Genomic DNA, 16,713 nt, shown 5'->3' with positions numbered 1-16,713 from the left:
CAGCACCGAGTACAGGGGCACGATCACCTCCCTGCTCCTGCTGGCCACACTATTTCTGATACAGGCCAGGATGCTGTTGGCCTTCTTGGCCACCTGGGCACACTGCTGGCTCATATTCAGCCAGCTGTCAATCAACACCCCCAGGTCCTTTTATACAGGGGAGCTTTCCAGCCACTCATCAACAAGCCTGTAGGGTTGCATGGGGTTGTTGTGACCAAAGTGCAGGACCCGGTACTTGGCCTTATTGAACTTCATCCGGTTGGCCTCAGCCCATCGATCCAGCCTGTCCAGATCCCTCTGCAGAGCCTTCCTACCCTCCAGCAGATCAACACTCCTGCCCAGCTTGGTGTCTGTATGGGATCACCCAGCTAAACCTGTTTCGGAGCACAAAGGCGAAATGCAGGGAGTTGTGATTCGACTCAGCTTTGTCTCACCTTGACAAATCCTTATCTATGCAGAGACGACCTGGGGGGAGCTGCGGAAACAGCTCAGCCCGGGGTTGTCTGAACACTGCCGAAACCGGAATGGAGCCTGAATGATCCCTTAACAAACAAAATGCCCTGAGTACTATTCCACCACTATTCAGTAACTTTGTGTGCTAGACATCACTAAATTACCATATAGACTAAGGAGCTGAGCCATCAAGGCATCAGAGATAAACATTCCTGCATAAGCCTGCCCCCGCCCATCAAATCAGGGAATAAAAACCGTAAGGTTTGGGCAGAAAAATGGGGAGAGTCGCTTTTTTCCAAGGATACAGCTGGCCTGTAGGAGATTCTTTCCCCCTTGTCCAGGACGCTGTACAAGGTAACTTCCCAGGGATTGAGAGGCCTTACCTGAGAGAGAGGGTAAGTGATTAAGAAACATACGTATGGTATTTGGCATGCTTTAAGATTGCGATTAGTGCACTCTTTTTTGTAAGGTATTAATATCTAGCGCGCTTGTGAATTGTGTATTTAATTGCAATAGAGCATTCCTCCATAGTATCCATAAAAGAACCTGCAACAGTGGCGTATTGGACCTGTGAGTGAAGTTCAAATAAATTGTTAATTTGAACCTGACAGTGAAGTCTTTCTCTCCGTCACAGTGTTGTCTGCAAACTTACTGAGGGAGCACTCAATCCCCTCATCCAGATAATCGATAAATATACTAAACAAGACCGGCCCCAAAACTGAGCCCTGGGGGACTCCGCTTGTGACCGGCCGCCAGCTGGATTTCACCCCATTCACCACAACTCTCTGGGCTCGGCCATCCAGCCAGTTTTTTACCCAGCAAAGAGTGCACCTGTCTAAACCACGGGCCACCAGCTTCTCCAGGAGAATACTGTGGGAGACAGTGTCGAAGGCTTTGCTGAAGTCCAGGTAGACAACATCCACAGCCTTTCCCTCACCCACCAGGCGGGTCACCTGGTCATAGAAGGAGATCAGGTTGGTCAAGCAGGACCTGCCTTTCATGATCCCGTGCTGGCTGGGCCTGATCCCTTGGTTGTCCTGCACGTGTCCCGTGAGCGCCCTCAAGATGAGCCTCTCCATAACCTTCCCCGGCACCGAGGTCAGGCTGACAGGCCTGTAGTTCCCTGGATCCTCCTTCCAGCCCTTCTTGTGGATGGGTGTCACATTGGCAAGCCTTCTTACATTCCATGACAGGTGGCATAGAAAAGAAATGTTTTCATTCCAAATACGATTTGCACCACTTTCCTTTTGCACAAATCAGCTAAGGTCTGTAAGTGAGAAACAACTTGGATTCTATTTTAACCAGATTCATAATCCATGAATAAATTACTGCCTTGTAACAGTGTAAGAAATCAATCTAATTCTGTGTCAACCTGCTGCTCATACACAGGGAGCTCCCTGTGCAAACACACGCCAGTGAAGTTGAAGGCTACTCACAGCATGAAATCCAGACGTGCCATAGGCTGGCAGCTGAGCACCCTCGTGCTTCAGAGAAACAATAATAAGAAAATGTTGTTGAATTTCTGGAGGTGTGTGGTGAATAACAGCACACAGTGCTTCTTTTCTTGGGGGAATGTGACAGGATTCATATTTGCCTTGCCCCAGCAGAGAGGTAATTGCTATAATTCATTAGAGAGGCTCATTTCCATTTTTCATTACTGGAGCAAAACTTTATAAACTGTGTTGAAGGGAATGGGAGTTTTTATTTCCTGAGGCTGCATATATAATCATTTTAATTCAAACAACCAGTTGAACCAGCCTATAGTGGTCATTACATTTCCTGTCTTCTTCCTGTCATTTTGTAGTATAATTTCTTCATCAACTTGCTCCTAGTTTTACATGCTCTTTCAATTTCTCTGTCTTGAGGCATACAGCAAGCAAACTCATTGGCGGTGATCAGTTAATGCACTTTCTACAGGCTCCTTTTTAGAATAGCCTAGCCAACATCTAACATCGATCTTACATCATTTATGTTTCAGCTGTGCAAAGAGAATACTTTCACACTGGGAATGACTTTAAACTATGTCCTATTTTAAGATAAGCCTCTTTATTTTCCCCATGCCCTTGCCACATTTGCTGATCAAAGGCACTTACATCGAAACAAGTTTTGTTTCTTACAGATGCTTTGCCTGTCTTATTTTATTCTACAGTACAACTGCTTGTGAAGCTGAATTTATAACTTGGCTACCGTGTGCATAGCTACAGCCTGTGATGGATAAAGCAAAGGGTTAGAACTCCACTGCAGGTTCAAGAGGAAGGCAAAGCTGTGTCAAAAGAGTTACAAAAAGAAAAAAAAAATGAAGGAGACCACAGGGTACATCATTAAAATCCAGGAGAACTTTACCATTGTGACTATAACTTCTTTAAGATTCGACTTACAACATGCAAGCAGATAAGCCGAAAGCTGTCATTCAAACAGCAGAAATAGAGAACTAGAAAGATGCAAAGCACCACGGCAGTCAGTAGACTGCTCTCAGAGCAATCCTTCTGCAAGTTTGTCTCTAACTGGGAGTGACATTCTCCAGGACTCTTGCCTGGACTATGCAGACCTTCAAATGTGTTCCAGCTTCTGCAGTGTTATGCATCAAAGCAAGGAGACACCCAGCTATGATTTTTTTTTAAAAGCTGCACTTCAGAATGCAGTTCAGAACCACCCCAAAACTGGAGCACTTCATTTTTCTGAACCTTTGAAATCTGTAAAATACAGCTGCAATTCTTCTTCCACCTGAGATAGCAGACTAGGTCAGAACTTCCTGTATTTCATTTATTTGCTTATTTCTGTTTCTAGTCCTGACCAAAACCAGATAAAGAAGAAACATATAAGAATTATCTGCCTTATTCATATCTCCTGACTGCTTTTCAAAAGAAATATGATTTGATGGTCAAGGTCTGACTCAAGTTCTTGGTGTAAAGCTATGTGTTTGTACAGTTCTTAGATTAATTGATCCTTCATCTTGTCAGGAACCCTAAAAAGGATTGTATCCATAAAAATAAATAAGGAAAAAGTCCCATGATTTTTTCAACACACAAAATGTTTGAATTCAAACAGGTGTGGGAGAAAAGGTAGAGTCACTTTTTATTTTATCTGAACTGGTTTACTCATCCTCCTTTTATATTGACATGCTTCTTGGGTTCAATTATTTTCAGAAGATATAACTTGCCCCACGTTATCCCACAGATAACTTCCAGCCCTTTAAGAAATGTACTATGCAAGCCAAATCTCTGCAATGTTTACACTTCCTTTCAAGGTGGTTTTAGCAATTTTATCTCTTTTTATTCTTCTACTTAGGAAAACCTGGCAAAATATCAAAAGAAAAATGTGCAGATGAGTGCTCTTCATGGAAACTAGATGGATGCTTGGTACCCTCCTAAGCCAGGCTAACCTTTGGCTTTCTGATTAGCTTGTTGAAATTCAAATTCATTTGATGCCTGTGGATCCTTTCAGGATTAGTACCTCTTCCGATGAAAAGCAAAGTTAGCTCAAGCTGTCTTGTATGGTGCACCCCAAAGGCTAAAAGCTGGTGACTGTATGGGTGAAAAGCACCTCTTGGCTTTCCTTCTACACTCATAAGTGGGCTACCCAAGGCTCATGATTTTGACTTTCCTCCCCTGAATTTGCAGTGCAGCGTAGCAGCTTACTCCCGTGTTGGCAGCCATCATGGCACGCTCTGCACTCAAAGCTGTGGGATATCTTTAGCAGGCTGCAGCGCTATGCTGCCGTCCCTTCTCAGTAGGCGCAGGGCACTAGGCACCTTCTTGCACACGTCATCATGGCTTTTCACACCCAAATCCTACAGGTAAATTAAAAACTGCACATACAGGAAAAAATAACAACTTTGCTGCTTGCCCTCTTTGGCTGCTGGGGATAGAAGGAGGCAAGAACACACTTTGTGTTCCCAAGCAAAGGCCTCAAGGGCTTTGATGTTCCCTGAACTTGCACATGAGCATGCAGTCAATTCCCAGAACTGAAATTCCTGGCCACCTTGAACCTCCCTGCCTGTATATTCACAACATGGTGAAAGCTGTTCAGGCCTCTCCGTACTGTTCCCCTCCTCCTCGTGCTCCAGGGTACCCTTGGTGGAAAATCCAGCACCTTTCTCTGCATCACTTTCTTGGTGGCTGTCATACTCCATGAAACAAGTTTTTTGCAAGTCTAGCATAGATCCCCACATTGGCCCATGAAAATCATGTTGCCTTTCTCCTTCACAAATCACCACCCAGCCATAGACAGGTACCGTAAAAGAAAGTGAGTGTGGGTTCCTGGAGGTTGTAAATGATGGCATATGAAAGACAATTAGGACAATTCGATTCTCCTGTGCTGGGCAGACCCCCATAAGACTGAGTAGAGAAGAGAAATTGCTTTGACTAAGCAAATATGATATGGTAGTCACATAAGGAATGGAGCAAACCATATGGAATATCAGAATCTTATTTAAATAAATATACTTTCTAAACCAGAAAAAGATTTAAATATTAGCAATAAAAATCTAAACCGCTCCATGCTCTGCCTCATCTCCCCATTTTCCTCTGTAATTCCTTTATACCAACATATTACATCTATGATTTCTGTCTGACAGACCCTTTACCTATTTACCTCTAGCTGAACTTCAATCTGGCTTTTAAGAGCTGCCTAAAGATCCGTAGTTGGGATTCTTTGCTTCGTCTGGTTTCTGATAACAGGCAAAGCTCGATTAACTTATCCTGATAAGTTACTATGGCAACTTCCACCAGTGCAGCGAGAATGAAGCATTCACAGGTACGTTCTTATCAGTGCACATTTCCCCTGGCTATGCAATTTAGTCCATTAAAATTAAATGGCGAATTCTGCAAATGAAGGCTGAGCCTTGGACTCCTTGCTGGAAGTCATTAGCCTGGGTTGTAGGGCGAGTATTGCTTTCTTTGTTAGAAAACACTTCAGCAAGCCAACAGCTAGCAGAGTAAGGTCTCAAACCCAGATAACATTGCATTCAGAAGTGCAATAAATCCTAAAGAGAACCTTAGTGTGGTTAATCCTGTTATTTGTCACTATTAACAGTGAAAAATGACAAAACATTCCTGGCTGGTTTAGGGCACGGCTACCTGAACAAGTGCAAAGCAAATTCAGATTTTCTAAGCTTCAGACACTCTAGTGCTTCAAATGGGGAAAAAATATGTAGGTGTGGGTCTAAACTCAGCTGCGTGGTCAACATGCAGCAGCTGAGCCCTTCCTGAAAGCCTGGTAAGTTGACTTGTATTTGCTGGAGAGCTTCCAGAATGCGTGTGTGCACCTGTCTGGGTGCAAAATTCAGCAACTTGCTCGTGTCCTTAGCATCCACTGAGTACCAGCAGAGTATGGTTCATATCCCAGAGTGAGAGGGCAGCCTTGGTCATTTGGTGCAGGAGGCCAGAGTTAAATCTTCAGGTGGTTATAAGGCACAGAAATATCTTGGTCACATCGTCTTTCTTACAATGATGACCTTCTAATCTCTGGTTCCTCTCTGATAAAGTGAATGGCTGAGAGAGGCAAGAGAGTGTTTTAGCATGGGGATGAGTGGCCTTGAAGTGATTATGGTGCCTTTGCCATCGGGAGACATTAAGGAACAAATGACATTGAAGAATATGTCCCTATATATCATTAACTATTTTCTAGATTTCTGAAAGAGTGTTTGCCAGCCGTGTTATTTCACATTTTATCACAGAAATAAATCAGCATTACAGCCTGTGGGAAATAGGATTTTTTAAAAGTGCTTCCACAACTAGCTTGAGAATTCCAGGGGTTTTGTCCCAGGACATTACCAAGTCAATTTGCAGCTGGTCACATTCTTGAGTGAGCTGCTGCACATGTCACAGGCAGTATTTTTTCTCCAATCAATCCCTCTCCTATCTGTCTATATCCAGCTGATTTCATGATAAAAGAGGTTTTTAAGGGACTCAGTTTTGCCACACTGATTTTTATCAAGCAAGGGATGACGATGAAAAGTGTGATGAAGCTGGGCCTTTCTCTGCAGGCAGAGAGGAGCTGAGTTCACCATTTTCCATCTAACAACAAAGGTATTTACCTGGGTGAACTCTAAATGGCCTGGGAATTAGGAGCTGGGTGGGATTGAGACAATTGAGATTGAATACAGCCATGGTTTTCCAGTCCGATCACTACTTGCGAAAGTTCTCTGTACCTCATGAAGAGGAGAGTATTCACAGTCTCTGGGAGTCCTGTACCCTGGACAGCATTGCTTCTCTACTGCTTAGCACTTGGAGTTGTAATCTGAACTGAATTCCTCCAGCGTAAGTGACAAAGGGAGGACTATGTCAACTTTCTCCTCTTTCCCTTGTGGGGCAAACAGGTTACCAATTCAGACTTTATCAACTTGGATATTATGAAGATCATGCTTTACAGAAAGAGCTGATTAATTTTTCTGGATCATTCCATTCCGTAATGCAAATGGATGATTAGAAAATCATACAGAGACAATAAGCAATGACTGGGAACCCTGCATCTTCTACTTCAGAAGAAAAGAATGCCTGAAAGAAAGATCTCATTAAGGTGTTCATGACAGGAACATATTTTTAATACATGTTCAATGCCTAGCACAGGGTGACCCCTTGTTGCCAGAACAAATGAAGCAGACATACTGTCAAGGCGTGTGATAGTAATTTCACAGTCTATCCAGGTTTGTAGACCGTGAGCTCCATAAGACACAGTCTGAGAATGAAATTCATCTCACAGGATGTCAGTGTCCACGTCTGAGCTACGAACTCTTCTGCAGTCAGTGGTGAGAAACAGGAACTGAAGGGTGCATGTGCATCTTAGTCCAATAGACATTTTTAAAGTAGCTCAGATCAACTGTGCCCTGAAAGCACTTATTTCTCTCAGCTGACAGTAAAGGATACATTATTTGGCTAGCTCTAGGGTTAGATACCTGCATTTGGTCAACCTGATTTCAGCTGAATGAATGAATAACAGTTGAAAGGATTTTTATGTACATATTATTTCTAAGATTATAAATGTTTTCTGATTTTTAAGCCCATTAACATTAATTGTGAGATCATGGACAAGGAAGTTTCTTTGAGGTTAATTTATTATGCAGGGGATTTTTTTTCTATAAGTGATTGCTGTTTTTTCAGCAGAAGAAATGCGTTTCTCAAATTCCTGTTATTTCTGCATGTATATCACACTTCTAATATATGAGCGCTGTAGGTACATTATATTAAAAAAGGCAATGTACTTCAAGCAATTAGCTTTTTACTTTAGTTGCTGTAGCAGTTACTTAGGTAACACAGTACATTATTATGTACTGGAAATTTTTATGGGCCTCAATGTTTAAGGAGAAAACCAACTTTCATTCCAGTCTGTTTCCATTTGCATTCCTATATAGTATTTATGCTGTCCAAATATATAATAGGAAAGCAAAATTCCCAGCACTTTAAAGCAAAGGCAATTATCCTAGGGACTGTTAAGAGCTGGTTGTGTATCAGCAATGTGGTTTGCTCCCATACAAATGAATAGCAATGATGTCAGTTGTCCGTCAGGCTCTTGCAGTGAGTTAGTCTTGCCTGAATTTAAAAGCTGTCAGTGTGGGTGTTGACATGTGAGCTGGGTGTCAAAGAACCCCACCACAGACAGTGGAGACCTGGAGAGGGATTCAGTTGCCTCCACACAGGTATCCACTGCCTTTGGAGGCCTTCCCTCTCTTCCACATGCCAGTACAGGTCTCCAGTAGGTCCTGCACCATACCTGAGACCCTCATGTGAAGGCCCTAGACAGCCTATGACCTCTTAGTGGAGTCTAGGGAGTTATTTAGGTGGCCAGCTGCCTCATTTTGGTCTAATTTAGGGTGTTATGAGTAGCTCCTATATCCCTCATTCAATACAGAAATAAATGAATCTAATGCCATTTTGGAGTCCTCTGGAGCATCCAGAAGACTGAAGAACATCTGTAAGGCCCTTATCACATCTGTTAGCTCCTTCCAGATGCCTAGATAGTTCAGGTCGTCTCACTTGGCACAAGGCACTTGTGTTTCAGCAAGTGAATTTTGCCTATTATTGACCACCTTGACTAGCTCTCCATTGCTACCGTGGGAGATTAACAAACCCAGCTCCAGAGACCACTGGTATTATAGGCATTGAATAAGACACACTTAATTCCATTTTTTATGTACCAGAAATGACATGTATATGACATACATTCAGTGCAGAAGCAGCACAACCCAAGAAAACCAACAAAGACATGTACATGATGGTCATTTATGATTGCTGCCACCAGATCGCAAAGCCATCAGAACATGGTGAACTTGTGAGCATCTACTCAGTCCCCAGTGAGTACACCTAAGTCCTAAATTCTAGTAGCCTCAGTCACATTTACTTCGGTAGGGCTCTTTGTGGAGAAATCAGGTATTGACTGCTCAGCAGGGGTTAATCTAACTCAGCTCTAGCCTTCAGTAAGCTAAATATCTTGTTAAGCCTGAAGTTCTTCATCATTGACAGAGAAACACTGGCACTTCCAGGGAACTATTCATGCAGTCTCTGGGAGATGTCTACATTAGACTGGGAATTACACTCTGAAAATGCCTGTTTTCTTAACCAGTTGTGGAGGCAGTCCATACTGTAGTCCTAATCCTGTAGCTGGAGTTCTCTATTACTGTGTACCTCAGTACATGCCAGTGTCCAGAGCGGGATCTGCTGAAGCAAGTTGCAGGTATTCTCCTGTTTTCCATGGTGACTAAGAGGCTGGAGTGGTAATATGGGAGCTATACATTTTGCCCTAACGCGGAACTGTGATGCTGCTAGGGCCTACACTCAGACCTAGGATCCAAAAAGTGCTGCTGAGTCTGCTAAGAGATGTACAACCTTAGTCTTGTCCTTACTTGATGATGTGTGCTGGTTTTGGCTGGGATAGAGCTAATTTTCTTCATAGTAGCTAGTACAGGGCTGTGTTTTGGGTTTGTGCTGAAAACAGTGTTGATAAAGCTGGGATGTTTTAGTTACTGCTGAGCAGTGCTTACACAGCGTGAAGGCCTTTTCTGCTTCTCACACCACCCCCCCAGTGAGTAGGCTGGGGGTGCACAAGAAGTTGGGAGGGGACACAGGTGGGACAGCTGACCCCAACTGACCAAAGGGATATCCCATACTCTATGATGTCATGCTCAGCATATAAACTAGGGGGAAATCTGGCTGGGGGACCGCTGCTTGGGCTGGGCATCGGTTGGAGGGTGGTGAGCAATTGTTTTCATTTGCATCACTTGTCTGTCTTGTTTGGTTGTTGTTGTTTTCCTTTTCATTACAATTTTTATTATTATTATCATTATTATTATTATTATTATTATTTTTTTTTAATTTCATTTCATTTATTAAACTGTTCTTATCTCAACCCATGAGCTTTCTCACTTTTACTTTTCCGATTCTCTCCCCCATCCTGCTGGGGCAGGGGGGGAGTGAGCGAGCAGCTGTGTGGTGCTTAGTTGCCAGCTGGGGTTAAACCACGACATGATGGATAAAATTAGATATGATGAATCCTTTCCCTCCCCCTTCCCCAGTATTATTAAACATCTTGGCTTTCCATCAATGAATATCTGTAACTAGCCACTCAGGCTTTGCTGTTTACAGGCAGCTGCATTATAGAAGCATCCTGTATTACTATGCCAACAACCTAGACTGATACACTGATATGATTGCAGGATGGGAGGTAAAAGCAGGAGGAAAATATAGGAAATCTTTCCTAATGTAAAATATTTGTTTTTGACTAAAGAAAGTTCACAAAAGGGTCACTATTTGTATGAAGGTAAACCTTTTTAGTCCTTGTATTTTACCTCCCCTCTAACCACTAGTAATACACATAAAAGTCCATAAAGTGTCAATTTCTGTCTATTACAGCCAAAGAAAAATGTATGAGATGTTTGGCTTGGGAAATCAGTTTTCAGTCTGCTGTAACCTACTATTTGTTATAAGTGGAGTCCGTCATTCCACACTCCTGTTATGAGTTCACAATATATCTGTGTGCTGCAGTCTAGCAAAATAAAAATAGCTGCAAAAGTCTGGAGAAAACTAATTGCCAGTAAAGTATAACACATATTTTTCTTTGGAGAGTGAGAATCACTATTTGCAATTAATTCAGAAATTACCAAAGCTTTAATTTCTCTGTTGGTATCCACACTTGTGCACAACTAACTTTGTTGCTGAAAAGACATTTCAAGGTTTGTAGTCACTTGCACAAAAGGACCCTCTAATTCTCTAGTGGTAAATGAATCGGTGATATATTACAAAATCCATTTTTTTATGGAGACTTAGAACTTGTTGGTTGTACGCATATTAACAATACAAAAATTCATCACAGTGTAACACCTTCCAGGCAGATAGTCAGTCATCATTGTTACTGTCATGTTACTTGGAAGCATCTAAATGAGCATGGTTTATGCACTGCAAGTGAGGACACAAGCCCTGCTACAAATTTTTAAACCATATTTTTTCTTGTAATATCATGTCAAAATGCTAAAGTGCAGAGGATGTTTATATAGTCACTATCTTTCTTTAGCATTAACAAGAACATTAAGAATTCACTTTTCCTTCTGCAGAGATTCATGCACAGACTTGTGAAATGAAATGTGATCTATCTTTCAGCTGAAAGAGCAGTGTTGATGTATTTCCTGCTTAGATTCATCTTCCAGAGGCTGATAATACAAACTTTCTGTATATTGAAAAAAACCCCCCTAGTCTTTATTGAGCAGAGGCTAAAACATCAAATGAAAGGAAGTGGATTTTAAAGGAGGAATTGCCATTGAATAAAACTTGTCCAGCCTCCTAATGAACTATTTTTGTTGGAGACTAGCCATCCTTCTAGGTACCTGATGATATCACGATGATGAGTATGATTAGAAGTATGATTGGAACTATCTATCAATATAGTTTATAGGCCAAAATCTCCTTTGTGCGGAGCCTAACTCCAAAGCCCAGCATTACGGTTACATTTAGACATCTATGAATTGGATGTCTGAGCTAATAATCCAGCTTCTCTTCATACTCAGTGGGGAGAAATGGGTAATTCAGAGGGTAATTCAGATTCTTGTCATGTCCAAATGAGTATCCTAAGCAAGGTCTGGAGGTGCCTAATTCTCTCCATCGGTTAGTGAAGGAATGAGGTGATAGCTCAGACTTTGATAACAACATTAGAAACATGAAAAGCTAGGGCAAATAAATCCCACTTCATGTTAGTCTGGTTTGATATGACACAGATGTGCTAACTTTGGCCTATATACCTTGCTTGTCTTTACCCTAATAGTCAAGCTCAGGAATCACATAATTTCTCAACGTACAACAACTGAAGGCCCATGACTGTGCCATTTTCTTGTCTTACTGTGTGCAGACAAGTCTAGTAATCAGGAGTGGATTCTGCCTACAAGTTTTGTATTCCCCATCTCTGTAACAGGGATACATGATACCATTCATACCCCTAAGACTTTTCTGGAAATGAGATGATGAATCTCAGTGGGTCTTCACACCCATCAGGTAAAGGAAGTTCAACTAGCATTAACAAGTACATTTTTAGAAGATGTTCAAACAGGCACTGTGTTCAATGAGACAGGCAACACATCACTCTTCAGGCAAGGCAGACACTGCATGGTAATCAAGATTGTGCATGTTTTTGGACAACTAATTACAGTAGAGATCTGTCTTTCCTGTTACTCTTGGAAGACGGTCTTTCCTTGCTCATATTAAGCAGGGTCCGAACAGCAGGCAGACCCATTCCACCTGAAGACAGAGACAACCACTGTAATAAAGCTCGCTCTTAGTAACCGCCTCACGCGCATTAGGAATGCAATGCATCAGATACAACAGCATGCAGAACCATTCAGCTGGGGGATGGAATAATATCGCCGTTTTTAAAAACAGGACTCTGGCAGGTCTCCCCGGAGGGTTCTGACAGCCACCATCATTCATCTGCCTTTGCCACCTGAAACTGGTATTAACCATGAGGGAAAAAGTGATCACACAGACTTAAACTTACTTAGAAATTGCTGTGACACAGAAACTGGGAATAAACAAAACCTGACACTAAGCAAACACCTATTTTTGGAGAACCAAGCAAATCCTAAATCTGACGCTAAAGGACCACGACAAATGTTGTAAACCGTATTTATTCATTGTGTGTATTGTATCCAGACAGCTAATAAGAAACAGGACTCTGTTTAAACACACAAAACCTAAAACTGGAGGAGCTTATGTCTTACAGGAGTTACCTGCTGATTAACATCACACAGGGTGAAATGGCATTTCCAACAGCACAGCATCTAAGGGTCGAGGGGGGAGTAGCCTGTGGGAAGTCAGTGGGCTTCTGAAACACCTGCATGAGCCTGTCATCTTCACTCTTAAGAGTGTGACCAAAACCTCCTGAGCTATGGAGTCTTTTACAGGCTCATTGTTTGTATCTTTCCCTATGGCCTCTGTACGCAGAAGGTGTTTGAAAAATTAATCTCAGTATTTTAAACCCTCTAAGATTTATACCTACTGGATTTTATTCTAGGGCCTCTTGAGAAAGAAAATGTTGATAATAAACATCTTATCTCAGGAAAATTGTGCTATCACTGCGTATATTTAATATTTCTAGGCTCCGGACTAAATGGATTCTAACAAAACTGAAACATGAACTCCACTTTCAGAAGTGCCTCAGAGAATTCCCTGGGCAATTCAGATCGATGTCTTCATAGTATAGTGTCCTGTTAATTTTAGTCTTTTATAGCTAAAATGCAAAGCAGATTATTTTTTTTTTAATCATATTTTCTACTTCATGTAGTCTTGGAGCACTGGGAAGTAATTGTTCACAACAGATTTGTTAGGTTACTATTGCATTTTTTAATTGTAAAAAAAATCATTACACAATGGAATTAAAAAAAAAAAATATGACTGAATGGACACTTAAAATACATCCCACTTTATTCCTAAAAAAGTGTTTCAGGGTCTTGTGCTCATGGAAACTGAGACTTTATTTACTTTTATTTTAAGGAAAGCAGGAGGGAAGAGTGACACGATATCTTCCCCTCCCCAGGGTAAAGAGCATGAAAGGTTTGCTTTTTCAGACTGGGTGCATGCTCATCCACTTATCTATGCAGCCACTATACTGTACTTGAATGTAAATCACTCGCAAAATGCCATGGCCAATTTCTCAGTTGCCTATCTCCATAGTATGCATGTGCATTATGTATTATACGGTTAATAGTGCGTCAGCTCCCTTGTGGAAAATCAAGAAAGCTTCCATGTCCTCCTGAAAGAAAATGTGGAATTATTTTATACACGTCCAGCCAGGCCAGGCTGCAGTATGTTCTCAGGAGAAATTCCAGCTGAATTAAGGCAGCACTGTGCTGTGTGATGATGTGGTGGATACAGAGGTACTTGAGGCAGCTCAAACGCAGGAGGTGGTATGGCTATATCAGCGTGATGCTCTCTGTAGACTAATTAGTCCTGCTAAGAAGCAGAATATAATAGTCCAAGCTAAATGCTTTGAGGTACTTCACAAGTGAGATGATGCATATCTGCGTGGTGCTGTGTTTCTGCCTTCCCCTTGGGCTGTGCTGAACCCTGCCGAGGAGGCCTTCTGTCTGAAACCAGGGACCTCTAACATTCACAAAAGCTTACGAAGCTGGAAAGCATAAGGGAATCTGCCTTATCAAGCTCCCACAGAGAAGCTCAGTGATTTGCCCAAGATCGGACAGCAAGACAGGGGCAATTCTAGGGACAGAGCCCAGGAAGGCCTGGGAACTTGTTTCCATTGCTCCAGCGCTATCTCAAGGCACAGGACTCAGAGCTGAATGCCACTGCAGTGTCTGCATTGCTGCACATGCATATGTGGGGTCTGAGACCATGGGGATGTTTACGCCAGCTTTTAGCTTACTGAGGGCGTACATACGCTCCTTTCTGGGGGTGAGGTATCATCCTTGAAGTGGGAGAAAAATACTGGAAGGAACCAGAAACTCTGGGCACTGGGCAGAACTAAATCAGCCGGAATGCAAGGTAACAGAAAGAACTGCTAGCATTTTAGCCTACAAGACACACACACAGTAAAGATGGTGAAGATGAAACTTAAAGAAGTGTTTTGCCCAGCATTGTACAAAGACAAATGGGAATGAAGGTGAAGAATAAGAATACCAAAGCTTACACCATGTTGCATTGTCCTCCAGATAGTCCTCTGGGAAGCAAGAGGGAAACAGATTCAGGGAACAGAAAAACAAAACAAAACAAAACAAAATAAACCACAGGTTATACCAAACAAGCAACCACAGAGAAGATAACGAGTCTTTATAAGCAGTTGATTTTAAATGAGAAATCTCAGATCATGCTCTACAGAAGCAGCTGAGCTCAGTGGTTAAAATTATTTAGTTTCTGACAGCATTTATCATACTGAACTTTAGGTGTAATTGCTAGATGCCTAGCCTAAGGTTGTTACTTTTTGGCACTTTGTAGTAGAGGGATAGGGAATGACTTCTCTGCGCTGTTTAAATGTATACTTTAGGATGAGATGAATCATGCTTTAGAAATATTTGATCTCAGTTTAGTTGTCTAAACCTATGTTTAGAAGACCTTTATTTATCTCTGTTGACAGTAAAAACTACAGTCATCTAGACTGCAAATCTAGATAGCTGGTTATAGGTATCTACACTATGGATCTCTATTGAATCAGAAAAGTCCTCATTTTTGCCTCTGTTACAGTCAGTAGAGAAATAGGATGGAATCCAGTTACCTAAATAAGGGCATAGAAAGTGAATTTAGTAGCTCTGAGGTATTCCATCTTACTTCCAGCCAGGTCTCCTGTAACTTTTCTTTCACATTTGCGCATCTTGAAGACCATAGGCATCTCAAATAGCATTAGGTGGCTATGTTTATGTAACTGAATTCCACCCAGAGGGACTTGCAGAGAAAAGCTGGGGCTCAGTTCTGTTCTCCCAATTGGATGCCACATAGCAGGCATCCTCTAGGGTGTCCTACCTGGCCTTCAGCTGCCAGTCCAGGAGGGCATGGACATCCCAAAGGATTGTCCTATATGCCAGCTCAGTTAGATGTCTTAGATATGCCGAGGCATCTCAGTGTTGCATATCTACATGTGGCTATCTCAGTTGAGCCTTTCATTTCCCAATCTGTGAGAGATGTCTGTGACAGATGGGGTGAATCAGTCTCCGAAGATGTGTGTCTCTCTCCATTGACTTCAGAAAGAGCCTGACTTTTAGGTCCTGTGCTGTGAAGCTGTGATTGAATTGCCTCAGAGTAAGTATCTTGAATTGCCTGAGATGCTGCAGCATATTCTACCCACTCCTCACTGCGGCTCCAGAATCATACTGGTGTCCTCTAGTCCTGTGCCATATCTGCCAGTCCTATGTTTCAGATACTCTGGGGTGTCTCAGGTGGTGCTTTACATCTATGCTTAGACAATTCTCTCAAGCTCTATGTAATTTCTTAAAGACATCTGATGCTTTCTAAACCAGCTATACCACTGCTTTTGGGGGATATTTAGATTTTTTTTCACATTTCTCACAATTTATTTTGATCTAGGTCTTGTTTATTAAGCCTTACTGGTTATAGCTATGACAATAACACAGGGAAACTGTTCTCCCTCTTGGAATGGAATAGCTGGATTAGTCATACAAGTTCAGGCAAGGATGAAGGAGCATTTTCTCAGAAGGGTTCAGTACCTGGTGACTTCAGTGTAGGCTTCTTATGAGGGCTGCTTTGTGCAACATACCTGACAAAATATGCTTACCTGAATTAAGCTTATAAATATCAGCAGATTATGAGGGATATGAGCAGGAGTAAAAAAAAATCAGTTCAGATATGCTACATGTTTGTATAAGATTGAAAGGAAATATTTACTAAACTTGGTCTCTTCTGAAGACATACTGTCAAAGACAGAATTGTTTGTCACTTCTTTCGAGGTTTACATAGCTGCATGTTTGGACTTTGCGATGACAGTTTAAAGTTAAGTGGTCTGACAGTGTTTTATGAATACAAACTCCAGAACAGACTTCTAAAAGCACTGAACAGTCAGCTGACTCAAATGGAAGGATTTGTTTCTTATATCTATAGTAATCACAAGGGGCTTTAACTGTTTGATATGACTATGAAAACACTAATATTGTTGTATGTTTGTATTAAGCAAGCAATAGAAAATTATGTGTGTGCGGACTGGAGAACAGCTGTGAGTGGGATTCTCCTTCCATCCTTTTGCATTGCAAGGGTGAGGAGGATCTAACTGAAGCTGGTCCTCCAGGCTCTGTCTATAGTTAATGAAGAGAGATACGTGATTCAG

At 41.9% G+C, this 16,713-nt stretch overlaps 1 protein-coding gene across 1 annotated transcript in view; it reads right to left on the bottom strand.

The window, feature by feature from the left end:
* GPC6 (glypican 6) overlaps window positions 1-16,713 on the bottom strand; it is a 791,687-nt gene that overhangs the window by 45,006 nt on the left and 729,968 nt on the right. The window contains exon 7 of the mRNA XM_059822469.1: window positions 14,572-14,601. Coding sequence (XP_059678452.1) covers window positions 14,572-14,601 — 30 coding nt within the window. The remainder of the gene's footprint in view (window positions 1-14,571; window positions 14,602-16,713) is intronic.

This window comes from Gavia stellata, chromosome 1 (assembly GCF_030936135.1).
Source record: "Gavia stellata isolate bGavSte3 chromosome 1, bGavSte3.hap2, whole genome shotgun sequence".
NCBI lineage: Eukaryota > Metazoa > Chordata > Aves > Gaviiformes > Gaviidae > Gavia > Gavia stellata.
This window is presented reverse-complemented; position numbering and strand designations above follow the sequence as displayed.